The 25,570-nt window shown below is 41.3% G+C and overlaps 1 protein-coding gene across 1 annotated transcript in view; it reads right to left on the reverse strand.

The window, feature by feature from the left end:
- The window catches only part of TEX15 (testis expressed 15, meiosis and synapsis associated), a 247,059-nt gene that overhangs the window by 17,924 nt on the left and 203,565 nt on the right, over window positions 1-25,570 (reverse strand). Inside the window, exon 7 of the mRNA XM_077274002.1 lies at window positions 1,397-8,538. Within this exon, the coding sequence (XP_077130117.1) occupies window positions 1,397-8,538 (7,142 nt within the window). The remainder of the gene's footprint in view (window positions 1-1,396; window positions 8,539-25,570) is intronic.

Here is a 25,570-nt window from a genome sequence, read left to right on the forward strand (position 1 = left end):
CTATTGAGCTGCAACATAACTTTATTCATGTCGGCAAGCTCCGCTTTTCAGTCACCGCTCAGTACATAATAAGCGGCGGCTGTAACTACGCCCAGGCACTGACAGCCAGCTCAGTACTGAAGAATTGATAATAAGCGGCGGCTGTAACTACGCCCAGGCACTGACAGCCAATAATTGCTGAGCTGGTTGTCAGAGCACTGACTGAAGCAGCGCGAGCTGCGCCTACATGACTGAGAGACAGACATAACATTTTCAATATTTCTTTCACCTGCTATATAGTGAACAAGGTAAATAAAAAACAATTCTGAAACTGTACTTTTTTTGCCATTTAAATGCATTTAGGATTTTTTTCCCAATTTCCTTTACACAACATGATAAAATAAATTATGTCATTTAAAAATACAACTCGTCCCACAAAAAAAAACAAGCCCTCGTATGGCTATGTGGATGGAAAAATATAAAAGTTATGGCTCTTTGAAGAAGGGAAGGAAACAACGAATATGAAAATATGGAAAATAGCAAGTTCATCAAGGGGTTACATTTAATGACTGGTATATTCAAGATAACTGTATATATTCAAATTAGTGGCAACAGTTTGGAGAAGACCCATGTGTAGTCATGTCTCCCTGTACACAAACGATGTATGGGGTTTGACAAATTTGTTGTGGAGGTTACTCGAGTTGCCGACACAAAGCCCTGACCTCAACGCTTTTATATTCTTCAGAATGAATTGGAATGCCATTTGGGAACTGGACCTTCTCATCTCATACAAGAGCCTGATCTCACAAGTGCTATTTTTCCCATTTTTCAGTAAATCATATAGTAAAATGAATTGTGTCATTCTAGACTATAACTCATCCTGCACAAAACAAGACTTCATATAGCTAGATCAAGAGAGAAAGTACAAAGCTTGGGCTCTTGGAAGAACGGGTGGGAGAAAAAAAATACAAAGACAATAGACCATACTAAGGACCAAGGTGCACTCATTACGGGTGGAAAAAAAAAGCGAAAATAGGAAAGGGTTCTTTACAGTTAGAGCAGTCAAAATCTGGAATGCCCTACAACAAGAGGTAGTAATGGCAGACAACAGCTTTTAAAATAGGGCTGGATGATTTCCTCAGTACACATAACATTGTGGGTTCTAGAGACTTTAGTGACTAAATGTATAATTGGTGGAAACAGATTGAACCTGATGGACCTAAGTCTTTTTTCAACATATGTAACTATGAAATAAATCAGCTGGTTTGAAGAGATTAATGTGTCAAGCTACTGAAAACCCAACGTTTCTTTTTTTCAAGAATGATTTTCAACACAACTGTGAAACAATTAATTTTTTCAATCACAGCCTTATTTTTATGATAAATTAATCAAGTAATTGATAATTATAAACACAAACCTTTTGCTTTCTGGAGCTCGAGGAAACAGGGAGCCGTGCAGTCATTTTAGTGCAAATTCTTTTCGGGGGCGATTGACATGTTTGTAGTTCTTCCTGGTTTTGTCTTTTTAAGGCTTGGCTATTCTTTTTTGCATTATGTTGAACATTGCAGGTAATAAAATCAAATGCTGATATCCCTGGTTTGAATGGTAAAGCTTTTGCCATCTCAATTGTCTTCATTATTTTCATTGCATGAGCCAATTTTCCTAAATCTTTCTTTGGGGCAGACAATAAAACTTCAAGATAGTCAGATAACTGGTTATAATTGTGATCTAGTTCTGTTAATGAGTTTCCATAATGTAAAGAGGCAACAAGTGGAGAAAAATGTATGTACGTGGTGATTGCAGGCTTAGACTTCATGACATTTTTGAGTTCTGAAAGCTCTGAAAGTTCTCTTGTCATTATCTGAAAGGCATAGGAGTAATTAATAGAATCTGAGCAGTTGGAAATGATTTCCAATTCTGACTTTATATCTGAAATTGTGCTGTCTATGATATCTGTGGCACTAGGCATGGTGTTTTCTTGCAAATAGGATTCTACTCTATTTTGGCTGTGGATCAAATCGGAGAATAGAGATGTATCGTACCAGAGTAATCCCCTTGTTCTCACTTGGTTCTTTTTTGAAGCCATTAGACAATTGAGAAAGTTTAATGTTTCATATGTCATTGCTAAGTCAATATATGCTTCAACAGCTTCAGGCTTTAAAAGAGTTGTAGTTTTGCTCTGCCTTTCAGTCATTTGTAGAACATTGGTCTCTTGAATTAGGACTTCATCCACAATGCACTCCTGTAAGATCTGGAAGCATGCACTCTGAAATTCCAGATGATGATTGCACTCTTGAATCATAATCTTCAGAACATCATGATCTGCACATCGAGCTTGGTCAATGATTTTTCCAAAGAAGAACACATCCTGGTTCCCAAAGACTTCAGAACAATTGTGTACATCAAAGCCCTCACTTGAAAAGCTCATTTTTGTGTTGGCTGGTTGCTCACACTGGACACAATACACCTCACATAGCTTTGATAAAGCAATGCTGTTGATTTGGCTCAGTAGCTCATTAGAAATATTTCTTTGGCCACTATATTTTTTTCTCTCATTGAAAGCCATAACTTTGGCTGCATCAAATGGTAAGTGTTCAATACCAAAAAGTGACAGGTGAATGCTTATAGATGCAGAGGACTTAATGTAATCAATTTTTGCGGAGATAACTTCTAGGAGGGAGACTGCATGTTCCTTCTTTCCTGGATTATAAACAGGAAGATTAATAAATGCTCTTATGATCTCTAAAGTACTTTTTTGCAAGGCTGTCAGATCATCTATTGTGTCTCCAATATTTACTCCACAGCTGAAAGGAACAGAAAGGGAAAATTTAGCATGGTCACAGTTATGCTTTAGAACATCTTCACATTCTTGTAGTTCTCTCTTGTATTTCAGGAATACATAGTAGCAGCTATTTGTTTCATTAATTGCCTGTAGATACTGGGAAATTTGATTGTAATGATTCTCCAGAGTACTCAATGGGCTAAGCTTCAGTTTTTCTTGAAAGACTGAATAAAGATGTGATTGCTGTTGATAACCAGATTCTCCTGAAAATAATTCTGTATAGAGGGACCCATCATACCATAAAAGACTACGAAAAGTAGGTTGTCCCTCAATATAGCACATCCTGCTCTCAACATATTGTCGGGTTTCCATTACCATTTGTAATTCAAGAAAGGCTTCGACAGCTTGAGGTTTCAGGGTACACTTGAAAGATGTTTTTAGATTTTTTTTAACTAACAGTCTCCTGTCCACTATCACTTCATTCAAACTGCATTGTTGCTTCTTCTCAAAAGCTTTAATGAAACCACCCATTATTCTCTGGCACATTAGTTTATAGTCTTGCAAACATTTTAATGAATCTGTATCACTCGCTTTTTGCAAAATGTTGGATATTTTTTTCAATCCTGAAGCGTTAGCACCTTTTGTTGTAACAGATGCAGATTCCTTGCTGCTTTTCCCTTTCAGGTAGTTCTCCTTAACTCTATGTGATTTTTTATATGAACATTGAGAAATGGATTTACTAGTGGAAGAACTCACTTTTCTGACATTAGAAAACAATCTTTTTGAGGCATGGCTTCTTTTACGTCCACCATCTTGCAATGTACTATCTTTGCCTTCAGTTTCACAGTTCATCGAATGCTTTTCTTTGTCATCAGAAGATGATTTCAGGGAAGGAACTGTATTTTCTTTATCTGATACAATAACACTGCAAAAACTAGAATGATCTTTGAGGATTTCTGGAGAGAAAACGGGCACTTTGCATGGAGGTGTAAGTGATATTTTTGTTGGGGAACTGCCATTTATTTTGATATGCTGGGAATCTTGCACCGAAGCCCCATTAATCATCACTTGGGTAGATTCAATTAGACATTTTCTGTCTATCGTTGGAGACTTCTGGATGTCAGCAGCTTTCATATTTGGAGAAGAATCTTCGGTCTGTAAGATTTGACAGCTAGTACTTTCAACTTGTTTGGCATTTACTTCTATCTGATTAACATTGTGATTTTTCTGTACACCGGAAGATTTAGCCAAATTTCGTCTCTCCCTAGCTTTTGCCACAAGCTGCAGAGACCTTTTAACTCTTTTATGTGCTTTTCTTAAGTGCAATATAGCGCGGTCTAATTTTTGGGATATACGCTTGTTTTTACAAAAAGGGACTTCATCAGACAGCATACCTAAAACAACTTTAATATTTTCTTCTGACTGAGAGAATTTGCAAATCCTTGTCGATTTTTTAACAAGTACTGAAAGTTTTCTCTTCTTCATATTCCGTCTTTTCTTCACTGTTGGGTGATCCAATTTGTGCAAGGATTTACCTCTATTTACATTAGTAACAACTGCTTTTGATGGAACTGGACTACTGGTGACTGCTGTCGAGCTCGTTTGAAGAATGTTAACTACTTTGGAAAGTGGATCAAGGTTGTCATTCAATGAGTTATTACTATCTTGTAAAAATGGAGATCCTGTTGTTAAATTGATTACAGGTATCGAATCTATTACTTGTTTATCCTGTGGCATATCATTAAAATCCCTAAAATGTTTAATCATTGGTTCTTTGGCTTCCATGGATGGTTGCATATCTCCAACCAGGCTGTTGTTATAACCATCTGTACATAAAGAAAAACTGTTTGATATAGTAATTTCCATATCAGGAAAAATTCTCAAGCCACTTGGCTCTTTCGCTTGTGTTAAGGAGCTGTTCTGTAATGTACTTAGTGTTGCATTAACTTTCTCAAGATCCATTCCAAAAATAGAATTCCAGTCTATACGGTTTTCTAAATCCATTACAAAACCTAAATCCTCACAGGACATATCTTCACATGTAATTTTTGGAAATGCCAAAGGTTGGTTTCTCATATTCATTGAAAGTGGAGCTTGTATTGCCTTGTCAGTACTAGGCATGCCTGCTCTTGTGGGACTGATAACTACTGGGCTAGATTGGTTTTGATGTAAACTTTCCTCCTGCCTGCTGTTGATTTTGTCTGAAACATTTTTATTTATATTTTGTGCATCTAAACCATCAGTTAAGCTTTTAAGTGTAGAATTATCATCATGGCTATCTAACTTTATTTCTTTCAGTGTAGGTTCTTCCGCTTTCGCTGCAACACCACTGGGGACATACTGTTTTTCTTTATCAAGATAGGTCTTCAAAGTGCAAGTCTCTTTAGCTTTCTGATATTTTATCTTTTCATGAGATGTTGCAAATTTACAAGGACTATCGTCACAAATTATATTTTTTTTAGCAGTAATTGCTTCATTTTTTTCAGCTGTAAACTTGTGATTGTTAACTGTTTCAACTTGACTTTTTATATTTTGTGCTGCTTTTTCACCACTATGTTGCGGTGCAGCTTTGGATAGTTGAGATTTATCTATACCACATGATCTTTGCTTTATACCAGTAACACATTCTTTGTTTTTATTAATCAGTTTTGTTGTGCTTGCCGTTAATGAATTACCCTTCAAAGAATGTTTTTCAGAATGCATAGACTGTTTTTTGGAAAAATCAATTAAACTAGTTGTTTTTGCAGTAGCTTTGCTTTTCAGCATTGTGTCTTGAGAAATACACCTATGATTTTCAGACTTCCTTCCATTTTCATTGGTTTCTTTTATGTTGCTCGATGCTTTGGGAGACATGGAATCCACAACTTGACTTTGCATACTGGATATATTTTGTAAAGTCTCGACTTTGTTTGAAACATTTTTATTTATATTTTGTGCATCTAAACCATCAGTTAAGCTTTTAAGTGTAGAATTATCATCATGGCTATCTAACTTTATTTCTTTCAGTGTAGGTTCTTCTGCTTTCGCTGCAACACCACTGGGGACATACTGTTTTTCTTTATCAAGATAGGTCTTCAAAGTGCAAGTCTCTTTAGCTTTCTGATATTTTATCTTTTCATGAGATGTTGTAGTGGAAACAAATTTACAAGGACTATCGTCACAAATTATATTTTTTTTAGCAGTAATTGCTTCATTTTTTTCAGCTGTAAACTTGTGATTGTTAACTGTTTCAACTTTACTTTTTATATATTGTGCTGCTTTTTCACCACTATGTTGTGGTGCAGCTTTGGATAGTTGAGATTTATCTATACCACATGATCTTTGCTTTATACCAGTAACACATTCTTTGTTTTTATTAATCAGTTTTGTTGTGCTTGCCGTTAATGAATTACCCTTCAAAGAATGTTTTTCAGAATGCATAGACTGTTTTTTGGAAAAATCAATTAAACTAGTTGTTTTTGCAGTAGCTTTGCTTTTCAGCATTGTGTCTTGAGAAATACACCTATGATTTTCAGACTTCCTTCCATTTTCATTGGTTTCTTTTATGTTGCTCGATGCTTTGTGAGACATGGAATCCACAACTTGACTTTGCATACTGGATATATTTTGTAAAGTCTCGATTTTGTTTGAAACATTTTTATTTATATTTTGTGCATCTAAACCATCAGTTAAGCTTTTAAGTGTAGAATTATCATCATGGCTATCTAACTTTATTTCTTTCAGTGTAGGTTCTTCTGCTTTCGCTGCAACACCACTGGGGACATACTGTTTTTCTTTATCAAGATAGGTCTTCAAAGTGCAAGTCTCTTTAGCTTTCTGATATTTTATCTTTTCATGAGATGTTGTAGTGGAAACAAATTTACAAGGACTATCGTCACAAATTATATTTTTTTTAGCAGTAATTGCTTCATTTTTTTCAGCTGTAAACTTGTGATTGTTAACTGTTTCAACTTTACTTTTTATATATTGTGCTGCTTTTTCACCATGTTGTGGTGCAGCTTTGGATAGTTGAGATTTATCTATACCACATGATCTTTGCTTTAAACCAGTAACACATTCTTTGTTTTTATTAATCAATTTTGTTGTGCTTGCCGTTAATGAATTACCCTTCAAAGAATGTTTTTCAGAATGCATAGACTGCTTTTTGGAAAAATCAATTAAACTAGTTGTTTTTGCAGTAGCTTTGCTTTTCAGCATTGAGTCTTGAGCAATACACCTATGATTTTCAGACTTCCTTCCATTTTCATTGGTTTCTTTTATGTTGCTCGATGCTTTTGGAGACATGGAATCCACAACTTGACTTTGTATACTGGATATATTTTGTAAAGTCTCGATTTTCTTATCTTTTTCCTTCCTTTCACATGACAAAGACGATGTACTTCCATCAGCTTTATTTTGTGGCTGTGTTTCTTTAGATTTGCACTGTCTGAGTTCAAATTTTTCTTCATTTTCAACCATTTCACTAGTATAATTTGATGTATTAAGAGCCATGGATCCAGATGCTTGAGTTTGTTGACTTTCCTCAGTTCTTACATTGTTTGAATGTTTTCTGAAGAATTTATCATCACTGTTCAGCTTCTTGGAAAGTTCTGTTTTTTCTTCACTTGAGATACTTGGTAAAGACTTGATCTCCTTACTTTTTTCTTTACCTGACAAAAATGGTGCCCATGCAGGGCCTTTCTTTCTTAGCTTTGGAGAAGGTTCAGATTTTCCTCCATTTTCATTGGTTTCCTTAGAGTAGTCTGATGACATTACGTCTGGTATAGGAGTTTGCTGATTTTTTTCAGTATCCAACTCACTTGTACATATTTTGTACAGTTTCTCATTTTCACACAGTTGCTTAGCAAGCTCTGGTTTCTCTTCACAAGCCGTATTTGGCAACGACTCAGTGCTAGCATCTCTATCCTTTCCTTTGACTGACAAATGCAGTGGCCTTGCAATATCTCTATTAATTAGCTTTGGATTATCAAATGTACATGGATTATCACCATAGTTTCCTCCATTTTCACTGGTTTTGTTAATGCAGTTTGAGGTACTGAGTGACATGGGAAAAGCAAATTCTAAATTCTTTTCAGAATCTAACTGATTTGAATAAGCTCCACATAATTGGTCAGAATTGGTTACTTTTAAAGATTCCTCTGTTTTCTCCTCACTAATTACGCTGGGTAAAGCTTCAACACCTGAATCTCTTTTGTGATCGATGTCTGTAGAAATTGATGAACATTTCTTTAAATCGTTTACACACAGCTCTTCAGATACGTCATAGCAATCATGAACACGCCTCTCTTCAAAACTTAAATACAAAGAGTCATTATTTAAATCTTCCAAGTTACACATATTTCTTTTACTAGGATTCTTTTGAATGTAATGAGATGCTTCACTTTCCAAAGGCTCACTGTTCTGATTTGGTTGATCATCTGGTTTTACAGTTTCCTGATCACTTCGTTTTAAGAGTCTTGGGTCTTTCATAGACTTTGATATATATACCATGCAAGATGTTATTAGACTCTGTATAGCAACATTGTGCTGTTGAAGGGATATGCTTAGGTCAGGCAGAGAAATACTATTCTGCAACACAGGTGATTTCTCAACCACTGCGCAACTTTTCTTTGTCTCTACTGGAACAGAAGGGAATTCCTTATCTGATACATTGTCTTGGGAGGTTTCTATTCCAGAAGTCTGTACCAATGGAGGACAAACACTTTTAAAAATAACCATGGCTTCCTTGCCTTTTCCAATTCGCTTAACGACTGTGCAGTTCGCAGGTGCAGTGTTTCCTGTAAGGTAATAAAACACAGAACAAATAAAATATAAATAAGTGATCTGTATCTTATGCATATACAGAGTTACCTATACAGGTGCAAATGTGTAATAGAAAGGTGAGACTACAGTCACCCAGTATGCTCAATGCTACATGTACATCTTCAATTTAAATATATGGGTTACATGCAGCACAATCACGTTTTTAAATGAGGTTACCGTATATACTCGAGTATAAGCCGACCCCAGTATAAGCCGACCCCCCTAATTTTGCCACAAAAAACTGGGAAAACTTATTGACTCGAGTATAAGCCTAGGGTGGAAAATGCAGCAGCTACCGGTGAATTTCAAAAATAAAAATAGATGCTCCATACCGTTCATTATGGCCCCATAGCTGTGCCATATAGTGCTCTGCACCATTCATTATTGCCCCATAGCTGTGCCATATAGTGCTCTGCACCATTATTGCCCCATAGCTGTGCCATACAGTGCTCTGCACCATTATTGCCCCATAGCTGTGCCATATAGTGCTCTGCACCGTCCATTATTGCCCCATAGCTGTGCCATACAGTGCTCTGCACCATTATTGCCCCATAGCTGTGCCATATAGTGCTCTGCACCATTATTGCCCCATAGCTGTGCCATATAGTGCTCTGCACCATTATTGCCCCATAGCTGTGCCATATAGTGCTGTGCACCATTATTGCCCCATAGCTGTGCCATACAGTGCTCTGCACCATTATTGCCCCATAGCTGTGCCATATAGTGCTCTGCACCGTCCATTATTGCCCCATAGCTGTGCCATACAGTGCTCTGCACCATTATTGCCCCATAGCTGTGCCATATAGTGCTCTGCACCATTATTGCCTCATAGCTGTGCCATATAGTGCTCTGCACCATTATTGCCCCATAGCTGTGCCATATAGTGCTCTGCACCATTATTGCACCATAGCTGTGCCATACAGTGCTCTGCACCGTCCATTATTGCCCCATAGCTGTGCTGCTGCTGCTGCAATAAAAATAATAAAACACATACTCACCTGTCTTGCTTGCAGCTCCTCGGCGCCATCTTCCCGGCGTCTCTCCGCACTGACTGATCAGGCAGAGGGCGGCGCGCACACTATATGCGTCATCGCGCCCTCTGACCTGCACAGTCAGTGTGGAGAGAGAGAGACGCCGGGAAGATGGAGACAGCGCCCGGCGTGTGGAACGAGGACAGGTGAATATGCGATACTTACCTGCTCCCGGCGTCCCGCTCCTTCCCCCGGACAGCTGGTCTTCGGTGCCGCAGCCTCTTCCTCTGTCAGCGGTCACCGGCACCGCTGATTAGAGAAATGAATTATGCGGCTCCGCCCCTATGGGAGGTGGAGCAGCCTATTCATTTCTCTAATGAGCGGTCCCACGTGACCGCTCAGGGGAAGAGGCTGCGGCACCCGGAGACCGTGGGACGGGCAGGGGGAGCGACAGGATCGCCGGGACTAGGTAAGTATGCCTTGGGCGCCCTCTCCCCCTCACCCGCCGACCGTGACTCGAGTATAAGCCGAGGGGGCACTTTCAGCCCAAAAATTTGGGCTGAAAATCTTGGCTTATACTCGAGTATATACGGTATATATTATCTAATATATAAAGCTGAATGTGTGTATGTGTGTGTGTGTATGTCCGGGATTGGCATCTGAACCGTCGCAGCTACAGCCACAAAATTTTGCACAGTCACACGTCTGGACCCAGAGAGTGTCATAGGCTATGTTGTAAGGTGAAATTTTAACCCCGCGCTTTCCAATTCACCAAACAATTTTGCCCCTATCTACATAATGGGGAAAAAGTGAAAGGAAAAGTGTTGGAGGAGTCGCAGCTACAGGCACAAAATTTTGCACAGTCACACGTCTGGACCCCGAGAGCGTCAAAGCTATGTTGTGAGGTGAAATTTTAACCCCGCGCTTTCCAATTCACCAAACAATTTTGCCCCTATCTACATAATGGGGAAAAAATGAAAGGAAAAGTGTTGGAGGCAAATTAACAGCTGCCAGATGTGAACAAGGGGGACTTAAAGAATGAGAGCGATGGCGCCAAAGAGTATACACTGTACAGTTGCTAAGGTGGGGCCCCGACATGGGATAATCACCACACCACCACGGGGATATGAACACACACACAAAATGCGCCACACACTACCACGTGCTCGAACACATATACCACCCTCAGCGCACATTTCACCACACATACACCAACCTCGCCACATAAAAGTTGAAACACAAAAGTCGTCGCTCAAAACTCGCCACGCGCAAAACTCTCCACATGCAAAACTCGACACACGTGCAAAACTCACCTCATGGAAAACTCGCCACAAGCAAAACTTGCACACGCAGAAAAATTGCCACATGCACAAAAGTTGCAACACATGCAAAAGTTGCCTCACACAAAACTTGCACATACTCAAAAGGCACCACACATAAAACTCGCCACGCGCAAAACTCGCCATGCGCTAAACTTGCTGCACACAACTTGCTACACTAACCTGTCACATGCAACTCGACACACAAAAAGTTGCTACACGCATGTCGCCACACAAAACTCATCTCACAAAAGTCGCTACATGCATGTCGCCACATGCAACTCAACACACACAACTTGACACACGAAACTCGCCCTAAAACACACACAAGTCTGGTATTATCCTTCAAAAATAAAAATCTGATTAATAAGCAAACTATCAAGAGCAACAAATGTACCATATAGGAATCCGGCAGCTGTCAGTCACATGACCAGTCTATTAAGTGTATGTGTGAGCTAATATATACTGCTGATTTATCAGGCTGCCAATTTAGCTTACAAATACTGAGGTAAAAATACTGACCAAATAACGTGTGAACGAGGTCTAATACAGGAGGAGATGACATACAGATATATACTATATACAGGAGGAGATGACACAGGTATATACTATATACAGGGGAGATGACACACAGGTATATACTATATACAGGAGGAGATGACACACAGATATATACTATATACAGGAAAGATGACACACAGGTATATACTATATAGAGGAGGAGATGACATACAGGTACATACTACATACAGGAGGAGATGACATACAGGTATATACTATATACAGGAGGAGATGACACACAGGTATATAGTATATACAGGAGGAGATGACATACAGGTATATGCTATGTATAGGAGGAGATGACATACAGGTATATACTATATACAGGAGGAGATGACACACAGATATATACTATATATAGGTGAGATGACACACAGGTATATACTATATACAGGAGGAGATGACACACAGATATATACTATATATAGGTGAGATGACACACAGGTATATACTATATACAGGAGATTACATACAGGTATATACTATATATAAGAGGAGATGACATACAGGTATATACTATATACAGGGGGAGATGACATACAGGTATATACTATATACAGGAGATGACATACAGGTGTATACTATATACAGGAGAGATGACACACAGGTATATACTATATAGAGGAGGAGATGACATACATGTATATACTGAGGTGAAAATGAGAGGTGTGAGGTGAAAATGAAAAGGTGTGAGTGCAAAATGAGAGGAGTGAGGGAAAATAGTGGAGTGATCAGAAAATGACAGATGTGAGGTCGAAATGACAAGTGTTAGGGGGGAATGAGAGGAGTGAGGGGGAAAATAAGAGGAGTGAGGGGGAAAATGAGAGGTGTGAGGGAGAAAATGAGAGATGTGAGGGGGAAAATGAAAGATGTGATGGGGAAAATGAGAGGCGTGATGGGAAAATAAGAGAAGTGAGGTGCTATAACTAACCACGGATATTTACTATGCCCAGGCAACGCCGGGCTCTTCAGCTAGTCTATTTATAAAAATATAGATTTAATTTCTTGAAATAAGCCGCTCAATGTCAGCAACACAACATAAAAGATACATAATGAGGAAATGATAAATTATAGGCACTCAATATAGTTAATAATTGTAAAAAAGACAGAAAATTAAAGCAGCTCTGTCAAGTCTCAAACTGTATGCTTCCCCTATCTGATCCTCCCCCACTAGGGGGAAGGTGTGCTAAATTCCATGATAAATAGTTATAGGCTGTTAATTTTGCTTGAATGCAGATTGCACATTTTCTGTTAGTACAATAAACCTCATTTCAAGGCAGAAACATTACTGTGTCCAACAGTTATTAGATATATGAAACTGAAATAGCTGTTGCAAAAAAAAACAATTTTTAGAAAACATTAAGCTTAAGATTAATAGGGCTGCCCAAACTTTTTCATATAACTGTACGCTGCGCAAAAGATCATTTCAACAGATTAACAGGCATTTTGCTCCTTCATCGTGCGTCAGCAGCTTCTTTACACAGCAAGATAATTGTGAAACTGGGATTTTTTTCACAATGCTCACTCACAATAACCTTGCGGTGTAAATGCAACTTTAGGCAATAATGAATGACAAGCAGGATGATTAAATTAAAGAGGTTGACCACTGTCTACTCAAATTTCCATAATGCCGTATATTGCTGTGTTCTACCCTAAGGGTATGTGCACACGGTGCAGATTTTTCTGCGGATCCGCAGCGGTTTTGACGCTGCGGATCTGCAGCTGTTTTCCATGAGTTTACAGTACCATGTAAACCTATGGAAAACAAAATCCGCAGTGCACATGCTGCGGAACAAAACGTGCGGAAACGCCGCGGTTTACATTCCGCAGCATGTCAATTCTTTGTGCGGATTCCGCTGCGGTTTACACCTGCTCCATAATAGGAATCCGCAGGCGTAAAACCGCAGGTGGAATCCGCACAAAAACTGTGGTAATTCCACAGTAAATCCGCAGTGCGGTTTACCTGCGCATTTCCAAAAACAGGTGTGGAAAAATCCGCAGACATCCCACCTACGTATGCACATACCCTAAGCATTCAATGAAGAAAGGATCCCATCAAAATTTTTATCCTCTTAATATACTGTAATCATCATATTACATAGCACTGTGTACAAACAGTGAAGTGCAAAAGGGTAACAATGTTTTCAACTTTTGACTTTCAGGTTCTATATCTCAATATCCACTTTTGCTTCGAACTTGAGACTACTATCATTTTATACAGTAAAAAATCATCTTGGCTATCTCATACTAAAATTTGACTTGCAACTATTTTGCATATGATTAGTTATGCAGATTATTGTCTTCTTGTCATGTCACTGCATTGTTACAGTTTTGCTCCTAAAGATCTAAATTTTAATTTTAATTTTGTAAATCGACCTTTGGCTTTCAACACTTCCTGAATCCTTATGGGCATGCTCTCGATCAGATTCAAACATGTGTCGACTGAAAATTGATCTCAGGTCTCTCCTACACAATCCCAATGTTGGTGCACACTGGTTGACTCGGGAATGTATACAGTTTTTTCTTCAATTTGACCCACAAGTGTTTAACTGGGTTGAGGTCTGGGGACTGAGAGGGCCATACTAGTACCTCTATTTCATTATCATTGAACCATTTCTTCGCCAATCAAGACATATGCTTTGGGATGTTGTCCTGCTATGTGTAGTATGCTATATTTTTAATGATTTCAACACTCCAATTAATTAATACTAATTATTTTGATATTGATATGGTTTCAATCAGTTATATATACAGGGGTTGGACAAAATAATGGAAACACCTAACGTTTTGGCATCATAATCTTCGCACATGTGATAAACATGCAAACTGTGACATATGGTAATGTTTTCAGTTGATTATTTGTGTTATGTGATATGTGTATGTAAATTAACTGTTTGTTTTGCATAATTGTAAGAACATTGATGAGAACCTGATACCAATGGCAGACCTCTCGGATTTTCAAAGAGGCCAAATTGTTGGTGCTCGTATGGCAGGCGCTAGTGTAACAGAAAGTGCCTGAATGCTTGGCGTGTAAAGAGGTACTGTCTCCAAAGTAATGACTGCGTTTTAAAGAGAAGGAAAAACGTCCGCAGCAAAGCACAGGTCCGGCCGAAAGTCAAAGTTGACTGAGAGAGACCGTCGGATTCTAAAGCGAATTGTGAGAGAGGATTGCAAGACCACGGCTCCGAAAATCACTGCTGAGCTCAATGAACACCTACAGAACCCAGTTTCCACGAAAACTGTTCGTCGGGAGTTGCACGAATCTGGATTGCACGGAAGAACTGCAATTAGAAAACCGCTGCTCTCAATGACAAATGTTTCCAAGCATTTAGAGTGGTGTAGAAACCTCAAGAATTGGTCAATCGAGCAGTGGAAAAATGTGATATTCTCAGACGAATCATCGTTTACCCTATTTCCGACCTCCGGCCGAGTGTACGTTTGGAGACAGTCGAAAGAAGCATTCCATCCAGATTGACTTCTCCCAACCGTAAAACATGGTGGAGGTTCTGTGATGATCTGGGGTGCTATTTCGTGGAGATCCGCCGGGCCAATGATATCCCTTCATGGAAGAATTAACATCCAAGATTATTGAGGCATTTTGGGCGACCAAGTGCATCCAATGGTTCAAGCACTGTCCCCGGAGGGGAACGCCATCTTTCAGGATGATAATGCACTAATTCACACAGCTAGAATCGTTAAAGCATGGCACGAGGAACATTCTAATGAAGTTGAGCACCTCATCTGGCCCCCACAATCCCCAGACCTTAACATTATTGAGCATTTATGGTCGATTTTAGAGATTCAAATTAGATGTCGAATTCCGCTGCCATCGTCGCTCAAAGAACTGGAGGGTTTTTTAACTGTAGAATGGGCAAAATTCCTTTGGAAACAATTCACACCTTGTATGAATCCATACTTCGAAGAATTGAGGCTGTAATCGCCGCAAAAGGTGGACCTAGACCATATTAAACTAACTTTTGTTGATGTTTCCAGGTGTTTCCACTATTTTGTCCAACCCCTGTATATACACACTGCTCAAAAAAATAAAGGGAACACTTAAACAACAGAATATAACTTCAAGTAAATCAAACTTCTGTGAAATCAAACTGTCCACTTAGGAAGCAACACTGTTTGACAATCAATTTCACATGCTGTTGTGCAAATGGAATAGACAACAGATGGAAATCTCAGTACCAATGCTTTCTGGCTGATGTTTTGGTCACTTTCGAATGTTGGTTGTGGTTTCACACTTTTGGTAGCATGAGACGGACTCTATAACCCACACAAGTGGCTTAGGTAGTACAGCTCATCCAGGATGGCACACATGAATGCGAGCTGTGGCAAGAAGGTTTGCTGTGTCTGTCAGCGTAGTGTCCAGAGGCTGGAGGCGCTGCCAGGAGGCAGGCCAGCAGCAGGACCGCTACCTCAGCCTTTGTGCAAGGAGGAACAGGAGGAGCACTGCCAGAGCCCTGCAAAATGACCTCCAGCAGGCCACAAATGTGCATGTGTCTGCACAAATGGTTAGAAACCGACTCCATGAGGATGGTCTGAGAGCCCGACGTCCACAGATGGGGGTTGTGCTCACAGCCCAACACCATGCAGGATGCCTGGCATTAGCCACAAAACACCAGGATTGTCAAATTCGCCATTGGCGCCCTGTGCTCTTCACAGATGAAAGCAGGTTCACACAGAGCACATGTGACAGACGTGACAGAGTCTGGAGACACCATGGAGAGCGATCTGCTGCCTGCAACATCCTTCAGCATGACTGGTTTGGCAGTGGGTCAGTAATGGTGTGGGGTGCCATTTCTTTGGAGGTCCGCACAGCCCTCCATGTGCTCGCCAGAGGTAGTCTGACTGCCATTAGGTACCGAGATAAGATCCTCAGACCCCTTGTGAGACCATATGCTGGTGCGGTTGGCCCTGGGTTCCTCCTAATGCAGGACAATGCCAGATCTCATGTGGCTGGAGTGTGTCAGCAAGTCCTGCAAGATGAAGGCATTGAAGCTATGGACTGGCCCGCTCGTTCCCCAGACCTGAATCCGATTGAACACATCTGGGACATCATGTCTCGCACCATCCACCAACGTTAAGTTGCACCTCAGACTGTCCAGGTGTTGGCGGATGCTTTAGTCCATGTCTGGGAGGAGATCCCTCAGGAGACCATCCGCCGCCTCATCAGGAGCATGCCCAGGCGTTGTAGGGAGGTCATACAGGCACGTTGAGGCCACACACACTACTGAGCATCATTTCCTTGTCTTGAGGCATTTCCACTGAAGCTGGATCAGCCTGTAACTTCATTTTACACTTTGATTGTGAGCATCATTCCAACTCCAGACCTCCGTGGGATATTAGTTGTGACTTACGTTGATAATTTTTAGGTTTTATTGTTCTCAACACATTCCACTATGTAAAGAATAAAGATTTACAACTGGAATATTTCATTCAGTGATATCTAGGATTATAGTGTTCCCTTTTTTTTTTTTTTGCAGTGAATATAATCCCCCCACATGTGCTCAGAAGCCCCTCCTCCAGCTTGCTGTTGTCAGGATAATCAAGCGGACTCACCAGGGAGCTAACGGGTCTGGACAGCTAGAAGCGGGTAGCGTGTCAGAGCACCCGGGCCGGACAGTGTGACCGTCGGATAGACGCTGCGGTACGTGACCGCCGGTCACAGGGTACAGGGGCGGAGCCTTCCGCATGTCTGCAGCAACAAACAGGAGAGCGCGGCAGCGACGAGGTCTGAACACCACAGGGGATTAAGCGCACCGGGGTTGGCACGAACAAAGGGAAGTTAATCAAAGCTGAGATTAGGGATACCAGACGGGACGGGCAGTACTAAAAGGGGCAGGCAAAAGAGTTACCAGGGGAAAAGCCAAGGTCAGAAAGCAAACACAGTACACAATCAGCAGGCAGAATCAGCAATAGGAAAACAGACCAGGTCAGAACCAAACAATCACACTAGAACACAGGCACAAAGGCACAGGCACCTCAGCCGAGAGCAAGAGTATAACCGACAAGGCCTGAAGCCAGAGAGAGGCTATAAAGAGCCTCACTGGTGCCAAAAGGAGGCTACAAAGATTAACCCCATAGGTACCACAGCTGTAGGACAGACAGAACCATGACAGCTGTATTTCTGCCATTTGTTCCACATGAGGCCCCCTCCTTCTGCTGTGATATGCTGGTAAATCAGGTTTCACTGAGGATTGAGGGGATGTACCTTTGCCAGTGGACAATAGACTTGTGACATCATTCCCCACACGTGGGGCTGGACACACCTTTCTAGCTGGACAGATAAAAGAGACAAGACATGCGCTTGGCTCTCTCCCTTGCTTCCTGGACGACCAGTGATAGACTACTACCTTGAGAATGTAATGTATGAATAATGCTTTGTATTTATTTTAATGTTATAAGTAAATTCATTTTAGTTTTTTCAATTTTCTTGTGAGCATTTATTTATTCATCACAATTCCTTGAATCCTAACAAAACATGCTAGAACACTGTCATCTTTTTCATATCCACAGTACTTCAGTGTACAGAGTAACTCATGTTGTAGGATATTCACATGTAGCTCAGCATTGAGATTACCATCGATACTGGTCAAGTATTCAATGCCTTTGGCTGTGAAACAACCCCATATCAACAGGCTTCCTTCACCGAACTTGACACCGAACTTAGGAATAAACAAGCTAGAAATAGGAGGAAACCGCTATGGCTGTAGGAGTTGCAATAAATAAGAAACAGAAAACGCTTAGGGTATTCAAGAGGATAGTGATTAGGAATTAAATATAGAGCAAAAAATAAATTCTGTGAAAAATAAAGGAAGCTGTCACGGTTCCACCCCTCAGTGTGTCTGGGATGCAGTTACTGATGGCTCGGCCATCCAATCTGGTATAGGGGTGTGCTGAAGCTTTCGGTACTTTGATTGACAACTTGGCCATCCAATCTGATACGGGGGCTGTAAGGATTCACGACTTCCCTTGTTCCTGTTCGCCCTGATCCAAGATAGAGTCTTGGATCTCACCCTGTCATGGAACTTCCTGTCTGTCCTGATTATTTAAGTCTGAGTCATGTGGTGTTCTGTGCCTGAGTATTTTGTGCTGCTGGCTCCTGAGCTTCTGCCTGTGGTCTGGGGAACTCCCTGCTTCAGCTGCTCACTACTCTGTGGTCTGCCTTGCCCCTTTCAGCTGTATCTCACCTCTGGAACTGCTGTGATTTTACTCATCTACGCTTAGATAGCGCTCTCCCTCTTTTTCCTTTCATCCTCTTTCACCAGGACTTCATGCTCAATGCACCACCAGCATATTATTGAACTTCCACAAACAAGTGCTGTGCGCAAGTGTGATCAAGTTTTGCTGGACTTCCTCGTTTAAAGGGCACCTGTCACCCCCAAAATGGCTGGTGAGGTAAGCTCACCGGCATCAGGGGCTTATCTACAGCATTCTGTAATGCTGTAGATAAGCCGCCGATGTTACCTGAAAGAGGAGAAAAAGACGTTAGATTATACTCACCCAGGGGCGGTCCCGCTCTGGTCCGCGTCCGACGGGTGTCTCCGGTCCGCTCCGGCGCCTCCCATCTTCGTTCCATGACGTCCTCTTCGGGTCTTCGCGCCGCGGCTCCGGCGCAGGCGTACTTTGTCTGCCCTATTGAGGGCAGAGCAAAGTACTGCATTGCGCAGGCGCCGGGCCTCTCTGACCTTTCCGGCGCCTGCGCACTGCAGTACTTTGCTCTGCCCTCAACAGGGCAGACAAAGTACGCCTGCGCCGGAGCCGCGGCGTAAAGACCCGAAGAGGACGCCATGGAATGAAGATGGGAGGCGCCGGAGCGGACCGGAGACACCCATCGGACGCAGACCAGAGCGGGACCGCCCCTGGGTGAGTATAATCTAACGTCTTTTTCTCCTCTTTCAGGTAACATTGGGGGCTTATCTACAGCATTACAGAATGCTGTAGATAAGCCCTGATGCCGGTGAGCTTACCTCACCAGCCATTTTGGGGGTGACAGGTTCCCTTTAAGTACTGTGTGCATTTCTACTTCACTTCTGCTGGATTCCCAAGTTTAAGTACTGTCTGCATTTCTACTTCACTTCTGCTGGATTCCCAAGTTTAAGTACTGTCTGCATTTCCACTAATAACCTACTGGGCTTCCTTGTCAAGTGTCTTGTTTGCCCCCTCGTCATATCCTTGCTGGACTGGTTCATATTAGCGGTCGCGTCCCGCTATTCACTGTGCTGTGATTACCATATTGTGCTGAGCACCTCGTTACAATTGCAGGAATATCTGTGTTAGTTCTGTTTGCTTTTCTGTTTACCATATTGTGCTGAGCACCTCGTTACAATTGCAGGAATATCTGTGTTAGTTCTGTTTGCATTTTTGTTTTGTTTAAATATATAATTTACTACAGCTTTGCTCACAGACTGGTTTTATTGTTACAGGGGCATGCTGAGCTGTCAATGTGTTGACTGACATCTCAACTCCAATCTGAGACTGTGAGGCGTCGGCGGTCTCCATGTGTTCATTATTCCAGTTAATTGCCATGCTTCTTAACTGACCTGTGTCTCCCAGAACTCTGCCAGATATACATTCAGCCTGTGAGGTTTGTGCTTTCCTGTGCCTTGGGTTCTGCATGCTTGATCTGTTGCCTGACGTTGGACTTTGTTTTGACCATCTGCCTGTTTAACCCCTTCAGCTCTGATCCGTTATCCTCCAGGTACTCTGACCTCGGAACGTTACCTGACTATGCTTTTGTATCTTCCTTCTCTTTATAACGTACCCACCTGTTTTCCGACCTTGGACTCCTGGACCTCTCTGACTCACGGCTTGGCCGTGAAAAGTGACTAGCATCACAGAAGCAAAAAATGAAACAGAAAGGCTCACTGCCAAAGAAAGTAAAAACAATCCAAAAATCTTCTTCATCTACTTGATCCCTTCCCGACATTTGCAGTATATATGCATCTTGATCTGGAAGGACTTACCGACTGACGTTGTATATATATGTGATGTCAATCATGAAATCATCCTAAGTGCACTGTGATCGCATGATTCTCCCTGCTGTGAGAAACAGCAGGGAGAATCATGCGATCACAGTGCACTTAGGATGATTTCATGATTGACATCACATATATATATATATATATATACACTCACCGGCCACTTTATTAGGTACACCATGCTAGTAACGGGTTGGACCCCCTTTTGCCTTCAGAACTGCCTCAATTCTTCGTGGCATAGATTCAACAAGGTGCTGGAAGCATTCCTCAGAGATTTTGGTCCATATTGACATGATGGCATCACACAGTTGCCGCAGATTTGTCGGCTGCACATCCCAAAGATGCTCCATACAAGGCAGGATGGATCCATGCTTTCATGTTGTTTACGCCAAATTCTGACCCTACCATCCGAATGTTGCAGCAGAAATCGAGACTCATCAGACCAAGCAACATTTTTCCAATCTTCTACTGTCCAATTTCGATGAGCTTGTACAAATTGTAGCCTCAGTTTCCTGTTCTTAGCTGAAAGGAGTGGTACCCGGTGTGGTCTTCTGCTGCTGTAGCCCATCTGCCTCAAAGTTCGACGCACTGTGCGTTCAGAGATGCTCTTAGGCCTACCTTGGTTGTAACGGGTGGCGATTTGAGTCACTGTTGCCTTTCTATCAGCTCGAACCAGTCTGCCCATTCTCCTCTGACCTCTGGCATCAACAAGGCATTTCCGCCCACAGAACTGCCGCTCACTGGATTTTTTGTATTTTTCGGACCATTCTCTGTAAACCCTAGAGATGGTTGTGCGTGAAAATCCCAGTAGATCAGCAGTTTCTGAAATACTCAGACCAGCCCTTCTGGCACCAACAACCATGCCACGTTCAAAGGCACTCAAATCACCTTTCTTCCCCATACTGATGCTCGGTTTGAACTGCAGGAGATTGTCTTGACCATGTCTACATGCCTAAATGCACTGAGTTGCCGCCATGTGATTGGCTGATTAGAAATTAAGTGTTAACAAGAAGTTGGACAGGTGTACCTAATAAAGTGGCCGGTGAGTGTATATATAGTGCCTTCGTCCCAGGGGGTGGCGATGCCCTTCTGCAACTACGATCGCTGTAATTGGATGTTCAATTCTGAACAGCCAATCACAGCATTTCTCAATGTTTCAGGCAGCAAGATTGCCTGAAACACTGATGTCCAGCCTATGATTGGTGCTGTAAGAGCCCCGATCTTAGGCTGGAGCCTAAGATCTGTAAGATGCGCCTTTTCCAGAACTTAGCCTCTCTCTTACCACTCCCCTGTAGCGGTGGGATATGGGGTAATAAGGGGTTAATGTCACCTTGCTAATGTAAGGTGACATTAAGCCTGGTTAATAATAGAGAGGTGTCAATAAGACACTTATCCATTATTAATGAAAAAAGTATTTTAATGAAATAAATACACATGGTGTTGTAATCGCTTTATTATACGCTCAATGCAAATGACGACCATTGTCTTCTGAAAAAAAGATTAAAAAAACAAACAACAATATCCCATACCTGTCCGGGGTCAGTCATGTCCCACGATGTAAATCCATCTGAAGGGGTTAAATAATTTTACATCCAGGAGCCTGCTAATGCAGCTGTCACCCCTGGCTGTAAAAACTGGCAATTGAATGGAATGCAGGGGAACATAGCTACCAAGACTTGCGGTGCTGCGCCCCCTGCTGGCATAACCTCATATGAACTTGGGCGTGGGAAAATATTCTAAAAATCTATCTATCTATCTGTCACATATATATGTGTGTGTGTGTATATATATATATATATTTATATATATATATATATATATATATATATATATATATATATATATATACTGTGTGTTGAAGTATATCTCGTTGTAAAACGATGTGTAAATGTCAGAGAACTGCTGTATGTAAAAGCTCATGTTAAAATCGAATTGCACACAGATTGCACACGGATGTAATAAGGATGTCATACGGATGTTGCGATAAAAAAATTGCATTGACATCGCATGACAATCGCATGTTTTACCTCTGTTTTTTCGGTCCAGAAATCGGACCGTTTTTTTTCTCGCAAATGGGTATGAGCCCCTCTGCTGAATATTGGGTTTGGGACTAGCGGGACAACATTTGTTCACATATATGCTGTTTGTGTATGTGTATGTACCAATTTTTTTTAGGTATGTGTGTGAGTGCTTGGTGTAAACTTATTTTTTTTTATTTTTTTTTTTAGAAGGGAACTAAAAAAGAAAGAAAAATCTAAAAAATGTGGTAAAATAAAAAACAAACTTACTAAACAGACGTCAGTAAAAAACAAATTACTGAGCGCCTACAACCAACACTAAATTTGACTCAATTCAGTAAAAAATACTGTTGTAGTCGCCGATTATTACAGTATATTTTTACTGTACCTAATCTAAACTTTAAAAAAAATAATTTCACAATTGTAAAAGCAACAACTGGAGACTGTTCACTGATTAAAAACAAAGAGAGGACTCTTTTTTTGACACCACAGTGTGCTGCCTTATTTATTTGACTGTATACGAGTTGGTGACTCTAGGCTCAGCACCTGTTCACACTTAGTCTATGTTTGGATGTGACGGTCAGTTTTTTGAAGTTTCTATTCATTAGCCTTCTGACTGAGCACTCCTCCTTTTAGCCACAGGTGTTTTTAATCACAGTAGGTCCACTGCCCCTCCACAGAGAGAGATTTTTAGTCAAAGGGAGTATTCCCTTTTAGGTTACAATTCAGATGAAGACTTTATTCTCAGAGAGGAAAGGCATTGCTAGGATCTTGTATATGAGAAATGCCTTAATGTGGCTACAAGGTACACATAAATTGGCCAATTTATGCACTAAACTTTCTCAATTTTTCATATTTCTAGTGCAGTAATGTAATTCAATTTCTATGCTTCATGTTTGCAGATTTTGGCGCCACAGTGTGCTGCCTTATTTGACATGTGCCTCTAACAGTCATGGGAGGAATTGCGATTCTCCCGCAGTTGTTAACCCATTAAATGCTGCTGTCAAACGCTTACAGCAGCATTTAACATGCATTTCTGGCAATCGTGCCGGAAATCCGCCCATGGGTGACCTCCGTCACGTGATCACGGGTCCTCTATGGTTGTCACTGCCGGATTGCTATGAGCGCCACACGGTGGATGGCGCTCATAGCAAGGGAGGTATTCTGCTACATGTAGACGATCTGCTCGCCTGCATGTAGCAGAGCCGATAAGGTTATGGCAGCTTCTAGTTACTAGTCTAGCCTCTAGTCTTCTAGAGGCTATTGAAGCATACCAAAAGAAAAAAAAAAATATTTTAAAAATATAAAAAAAAAAATACAACTTCAAATCACCCCTCTTTCACCCCATTCAAAATAAAACAATTAAAAAAAAATCATACACATATTTAGTATCGCCGCGTTCATACTCGCCCAATCTATCAATGCAAAAAAGGATTAACCTGATTTTTTTTTGGCCGCCACGACATTGCATTAAAATGCAATAACGAGCGATCAAAAGATAATATTTGCATTAGATGTGACATGTGATGGAGATGTGACAACTCTATAGGCCTCCAGTGACATACTGACAGGAGACAATGGCTCCTACAGTGTTAGGCCGGCCTCACACTAGCGAGTTTTACGGACGTATGAGCGCATAAACTACGTCCGTAAAACTCGCAAAATAAACGGCACAATTATTCTCAATGGGGCTGCTCCTATTAGCCGTATATTACGGTTCAGTATTATACGGCTTTCTACGGCCGTACAAAATCGCAGCATGCTGCGTTTGTCACCGTATTGCGCAAAAAAATCGCCAATGAAAGTCTATGGGGGCGAGAAAAATACGGATTCCACACGGACCAGCAGTGTGACTTGCGAGAAATACGCAGCGGTGTTAGTGAAAAGTCGGTAATTCAATTGCCGGCTTTTAATTTCTCCTGCACAAACCCGACAGGATATGAGACATGGTTTACATACAGTAAACCATCTCATAGCCCCTTTTTTTTTTGCATATTCCACACTACTAATGTTAGTAGTGTGTATGTGCAAAATTTCAGCGCTGTAGCTGCTGAAATAAAGGGTTAAATGGCGGAAAAAATTGGCGTGGGCTCCCGCGCAATTTTCTCCGCCAGAATGGTAAAGCCAGTGACCGAGGGCAGATATTAATAGCCAGGAGAGGGTCCATGGTTATTGGCCCCCCGTGGCTAAAAACATCTGCCCCCAGCCACCCCAGAAAAGGCACATCTGGAAGATGCGCCTATTCTGGCACTTGGCCACTCTCTTCCCACTCCCTGTAGCGGTGGGATATGGGGTAATGAAGGGTTAATGCCACCTTGCTATTGGAAGGTGACATTAAGCCAGATTAATAATGGAGAGGCGTCAATTATGTCACCTATCCATTATTAATCCAATAGTACGTAAGGGTTAAAAAACACACACACACATGATTTTAAAGTATTTTAATGAAATAAACACAGCGGTTGTTGTAATAATTTATTGTTCTCTCAATCCATCAGGAACACCCTCGCTTGGAAAAATAATAAACGCACAAGATACATACCTTCTGGTGAACCGTCTCGTCCCACGAAGTAATCCATCTGAAGGGGTTAACTAATATTACAGGCAGGAGCCCTGCTAAATGCAGCTGTGCTCCGTGCTTGTAATTCCCCAGCGAATGAATGAAATGTAGGTCATTGACCTACATTTCCTTCAGTCGCGGTGAGGCGCCCTCTGGTGGATGTTCTCATGAACTGCAGCCTGGGAACTTTTTCCCACGCTCCAGGTCATATGAGGACATCCACCAGGGGGCGCATCACCGCGACTGAAGGAAATGTAGGTCAATGACCTACATTTCATTCATTCGCTGGGGAATTACAAGCACGGAGCACAGCTGCATTTAGCAGGGCTCCTGCCTGTAATATTAGTTAACCCCTTCAGATGGATTACTTCGTGGGACGAGACGGTTCACCAGAAGGTATGTATCTTGTGCGTTTATTATTTTTCCAAGCGAGGGTGTTCCTGATGGATTGAGAGAACAATAAATTATTACAACAACCGCTGTGTTTATTTCATTAAAATACTTTTAAATCATGTGTGTGTGTGTTTTTTAACCCTTTCGTACTATTGGATTATAATGGATAGGTGACATAATTGACGCCTCTCCATT

The sequence above is a fragment of the Ranitomeya variabilis genome, chromosome 1 (assembly GCF_051348905.1).
Source record: "Ranitomeya variabilis isolate aRanVar5 chromosome 1, aRanVar5.hap1, whole genome shotgun sequence".
Taxonomy (NCBI): Eukaryota; Metazoa; Chordata; class Amphibia; order Anura; family Dendrobatidae; genus Ranitomeya; species Ranitomeya variabilis.